Raw genomic sequence first — 5,803 nt, forward strand, 5'->3', positions numbered from 1 at the left:
GAGTTTTGAATTGTGATAATTTCCAGTAAATATTTTGGCAAGTATATTTCTTAGATATATGCAGCTCTATGTGCCAGGTAGAATTATATCTGAGTGCTATTATGCTGAACGCATCACTGTTAAGACATATTGGTACATGTGTTACATATTCTACTCTTGCTGAACAATGCTGTGGTCTAAAAATTATATTTTTATATTATCACTGAGAAAATGTAAATCAAAATTAGCTTTTGTTTATTACCTCTTAGTCCCCCCTTTCCCAGCCTGATGCCTTCCAGATGTGTTGGACTATAACACCCAGAATATACTAGCCAGTTGGGGTGGGGGATTCTGGATGTTGTAGTCTTACTACATCTGGAGGGGGCCAGGTTGGGGAAGGCTGCCTTAGGCTTTAAAACACAGAGAACAAACTGGAATTATAAGGCATTGTTGCTAAAATTTTGTTTTTAATTGCAGCAATTGACATATGGTCTACAGGAATAATATTTCTTTCTTTGTTGAGTGGCCGGTATCCATTTTACAAAGCAAGTGATGATTTAACAGCCTTGGCACAGATTATGACCATTCGTGGATCCAAGGAAACGATTCAAGCTGCTAAAACATTTGGTACACGGGGAGGGGATTGGGGTGGGGGGTTTCTGTCTGTTTGAAGCTATCAGTTTGCTGTTTCTCTGTAGATAATATATCTTTATATGCCCAGAAACTTGCATAACTTCAGATAAAACAGCATTGTATTCATTAATCTAAACATCAGAATTGGAACACCTCAGGTCAATTTCAGTAATAGCAATAGACTTTTGTAGAAGTAGAGTTAAACTATAGGTTTGCAGCTAAAGATGTGAAGGACTATTTCTAATCAATGTCCACTGTTCTTTGTTATCATCCAGCCCTCTTAAAATCTTCCCATTTTTGCTTCATTCCTCAGTATCACTTTATCTTCTATGCATTCTGCCATAGGCTTCTTTGCTTCTCTTAGTCCAGGGATAGGCAACCCTGTGCCCTTCATATGTTTTGGAGCAGAACTGCCATATTTTTTGACTGTTGATCATGCTGTCTGGGCAGATTGTAGTTTTAGACCAGAATACCTGGAATGTGTCTTGTTGTCTACATCAGCCTTAGCTTTCTCAGATGCTGCTTCATTTGCTAAGCCCCTCCTTCTGCTTGCCTTTTTTAGTTTAGTTGGGGTGCTATTCTATGTACAGTGGTACCTCGGCTCATGAATGCCTCAGTTCATGACCAAATCAGGTTGTGAACAGAAATTTCAGAAAAAAATTTCCTCAGGTGCTTTCCCTGGGTCATATACGCGTAGTTTGCGGTCAGATCCCTCATTTTCAAAGCAGTCTGGCACCAACGATAGGAAAATCCTCTTCCCCAGCCTTCAGACAGGTGTTTTGATACGTTAGAAACATAGGAAGTTGCCTTATACTGGGTCATACCATTGGTTCAGCTAGCCCAGAATTGCCAAGACTGACTGGAAAGAGTTCTCCAGGTTTTCAAAGAGGAATGTTTCCAACCTTATCTAGAGATGGCCCATCTCTAATCAGGAACCTTCTGCATGTAAAATGTACTCTGCTAATGAGCCATGTCTCCTCCCCTACTGTTTGTAGTGATCTTGCTGCCTGTGTTTGGTTTAGGATGAGAGCAACTCAATTGATGGTAGCTAGAGAACCCACTGCCTGTTCTTTTCCTCTTTGACTTTAAGGCAACTCTTCAAATTGTTACCAGTGGTGCACTGTCATTACTGCTGCTCCTCCAAAAAAGACTTCCTGCATGAAATCCTCATATGGATATTTATCAGATGTCTGCTGCTCTTACTTTTTGAAGAACTAATTCCTGACAGCAGACATAGCTGTTTGAACAATCAAATATATAGGCTTACTTATAATAGTTTAGTTTTGCGTGCAAATAAATGTATTAATAGAGAAATACATAGGTTATAACTTAAACTTGATAGTGCCTGTCACAGAACTGTAATTATTTTTAATAATTATTTTAAGATGAAATATGAAAAGTTTTTTTCAGAATTACAAAGTGGTTAACCTGCATATTCTTCATCTGGAGCTTTATCAGCAACCTCTTTACTCACTCAGTAAAAAACAGAAGAGCTAGTTCTCAAACTTGTCTGCAGGAACCCATGCTGTATGCATACATAAGTAGAATTTATCCCAGTGTTATTAGCTGTTTGCTATTCAATTATAAAATAGATCTTTCATTATAAAATAGTAATGTAGCAGACGCCTCTGTTACCCATCAAGTCCATACCTATAAAAGATGCAACAGGGCAAAAATGGCCCTTCTGCAACTTAAATTCCTACAAATGGTTTACTCCATTGACCAGGTAGCTACATTATTTGACAAATTTGTAGTATTTCATAGATGTAGAGTGTGCGTGTGTATATTAAAAATACACTTATATACGGTTATAGGGTTGGAATGTGTATTTTGGAAGCTGCTATGAACACTTAAGAACACCCATTCTAACAACAGTTTTTATATATATAGGTAAATCAATACTTTGTAGCAAAGAAATCCCAGCACAGGATTTAAGGAAGCTCTGTGAACGGCTCCAAGGAAAAGGTACTTTCACCGACGTTTCAACATGTGATGTACAGATTGGTCCTTCTCTGGAACCTACTTTGCCACTTGACATTTCAGAGTCTGCAGTTCAGCCACACAAAAAACAGATACAATATGAGAAGCAAACTTGTCATGAAGGTGATGGCATAGATATTAAGGCTATGGAAAAGACACCTGATCTGAAAGGATGGGACAAAGTTCCTGATGAGGCCTATAACCTTCTTGATAAACTACTAGACTTGAATCCTGCTACAAGAATAACTGCAAAGGATGCTTTGCTGCATCCTTTTTTCAAAAATACGAAGCAATGAAAAGACACGACTCTGTATTGTGTATTTATAAGTAATACAAACTGGAATTCATTAGACATATCTTTAAATGATATTAATCCTCTCAAAGATCTTGCTTCCACCTATTTGGGCTTCAGGGTAGCCTCTGTACTGCTGTAACTGAAGTAAATACATTTCTGTTTATGGGACAGATTTTTTTCATGATATATTGAGCCATGTCCAAGTGCTTTTGATTCTGTTGTACCATTGGGGGTACATCTGTAGCTGTAATGAACCCCTGCAGGCCATTTGTACCCTAGAATGGTGCTGGTGCAGTCTGTATACATAGCCAGGAGCAATATCTGCTTGGGGTTCTTTTGTACCATGCTGCCTTTGATTTCTAGGAGCACATCTGCTTTCAGCACAGTTTCTAATAGTACAACCCTCTCTTAGATAGCTGAACAGTGAGTTAGGTGACAGATAACCAATGTAAGACTATGACAGAGGAAAAAATAACTTTTCATGTACATATTTACTTGGATTTCTCACCTCACAGATGTAAAAGCTGGTAACAATGATAATTTATGTTCCTCTCTAAAAGGCATATAATTTGCATTGAAAGATATATAATTTGGATTGCATACTGGTCATTTTGGTGTGCCACTGGTCATTTTGAATATTGCACACCCAGTCACAGCCTGTTGTCCTTTTCTAAACAAAGGACCTATACAAGAGTTGTTTAACATTCACACAATATACATTCCTTGGATTTACACAACATGACAACCTGACCCCACATATGCAAATCTTGGCCAGCAAACCCCTAGCCCACAATAATTTAAATGACCCTAGGTGGGCTAGAGTTGTTTTGAACCTGTGAACCAGGTCATTGCTCCTCTTTGCTAGAAGAAATTGAAAATTATGCAGTTTAGGGAGCATATAATAGTGTTTTTTAAAGGTTTATGTAATTAAACACATGTTGGGTGTCATGTGAAGTATCTGCAAACATAACTGCTGTAGTAACTTGTTAATATTCAGATTCAAAAACTCTGCTTTCCTTTCCCAACTTTCCTTCTTTCCTACCAATTTAGTTATCAAGACTTACGTAATTTTCATGCCATTAATGGCTACTGAAATTAATAAGGAGGGCATCTCATAATAGAGATTTGCTTGTTGTGAATCATTGAAATAGCAAACAGTGATGTCCATGTATTGAAATGTTTTATCTTAGGAAATATGACCCTTTCTCTCCATAAACTTAAAAGGTTTAGACCATTCCTTTGTGTTATATAGTTCATATTTTTTCTTAGAAAAGCAATAGAAATGTATTGCCAATGCCTATCCCTCTGGTTTTTTGCATAGCACATAAAATTGTTAGAATGTGTTATAAACTGTGATGGCTTTGCCAGAGTAACCAATGTATCTTTTATCAAAGTAAGAATTATCTGTATTTCAGAAAAATATTAATGAGCAACAGGATTTCTTGAGACTCTCCCCCTATTTTCTTTGTTATTAAAAAAACCCACGCTTTTCAGGTAGCTTCACTACACCATAACTTGCCATTATATTGAATTTAGAAAGGAAAATAAGATAATTAAGGGCATAATTGTGCCCTAAGACTACTTCCATTTTGGTAAATTGACCTCAGTTCTGAGCCAAACACTAATCCTAAACAAAAGGATTAAAATGCATATTCGTGCAGTAGTCATCCTGGCTCAAAAATGCATTTTTATACTAATATCTGTGGAGGGAAGGTCATGTTTGACCTAGGCTACAGCATGTTGGAATGCATCCCTGAGGCCTATATGAAATGCAGTCATGTTAGTAGAGGGTTATGTTCAAGGGAACACAACAAAACTAGGGGTAGTGTTAGTCTTGCGGCATAAAGGGTATGCATGTGCCTCTATTTCCTACAGAGCAGAACTGCTTTTGCAAGATGTTTACTTGTCCAAAACTAGAATATCAGAAGTATTTTTATTTTTATAGAGAAATTTTGATAAAACTTGTGAATCTTATTTACATTGAGAGAAGGGGTAAATAAAGTTCATTTTCAAGTAATTCATCAATTAAAGAACTTCTCAGTATTGTTCCCAATCTGCATTTCATTTTCATCATTAAAATTTGTGTAAGTGAAGCTAAGAATTACAATACAAGCACATAATTACATCATTGGTCCTGTTCTTCTGAATAAGATGAGTAAACATGGAAATCATCAAAATTGCTCTATTGGTACCTCTAGTATTTGTCATTTTGTGCAAAATATCAAGATGCAGGTTCTTAAGGTAACTCATGTCTTACACCACCTCAGTAATTCTCTCACAGAAGAAATGATGCTACTCATCTTAACACTTTCTAAATACAGTTCAATGATGGAATAATTAATTGCAGATAACTGTAGATAAAATTTTTAGTAGAATAATACTTGGATTCAAATCTTTGAAAGCCTGCAGAGATGGCCTCTTTTACTGCTTTTGGCATCAGCTGTTAGAGATAAATACTAGCAGATGTCAGAATATTGATTGCAGAAAGTCTTGAAACCCTCAAAACCCTGGGGCCTAGGTCTTAGTAATTTCTGCTGTTTATGTAATTTCAGCACAGCACATCATTGAGAAGTTATGTATCTAAAGAATCTGTGGCCAAATTTAGCAGGCAGAGAGTTCTCTGCCAGCGCTTATAGATGTATTGCTTCTTCCATCATTCTTGCATTTTGTTAATGAAGTTACTAGAATATTAGTTAACACCAGCAAAGTGTTCAATTTTCATGGTAAATCTGAAAGTGATTTAGGGGGTTGGGGAGCAGTAGGGTGGGATGGGTGGTTTTGACTTTGCAGAAGTTGCATAGCCTGCAGTTGGGTAGTTAATATTTTTATAGAATTACATCTGTTAAGTATGTAATTCTTACTTAATTAGGAAAGATAAGGTTTTTTCTGCCTGTTTTGGAATTCTGAAGGAAAGAG

General features: G+C 36.8%; 1 protein-coding gene across 1 annotated transcript in view; it reads left to right on the forward strand.

Moving 5' to 3' along the window:
* Positions 1-5,207, forward strand: part of CDC7 (cell division cycle 7) — a 22,874-nt gene extending 17,667 nt beyond the window's left edge. Inside the window, exons 11-12 of the mRNA XM_044432570.1 lie at positions 457-606; positions 2,503-5,207. Coding sequence (XP_044288505.1) covers positions 457-606; positions 2,503-2,888 — 536 coding nt within the window. The 3' untranslated portion in view covers positions 2,889-5,207. The remainder of the gene's footprint in view (positions 1-456; positions 607-2,502) is intronic.
* Positions 5,208-5,803: the final 596 nt, after the last annotated feature.

This window comes from Varanus komodoensis, unplaced genomic scaffold (genome assembly GCF_004798865.1).
Source record: "Varanus komodoensis strain SLA01 unplaced genomic scaffold, ASM479886v1 scaffold24, whole genome shotgun sequence".
NCBI lineage: Eukaryota > Metazoa > Chordata > Lepidosauria > Squamata > Varanidae > Varanus > Varanus komodoensis.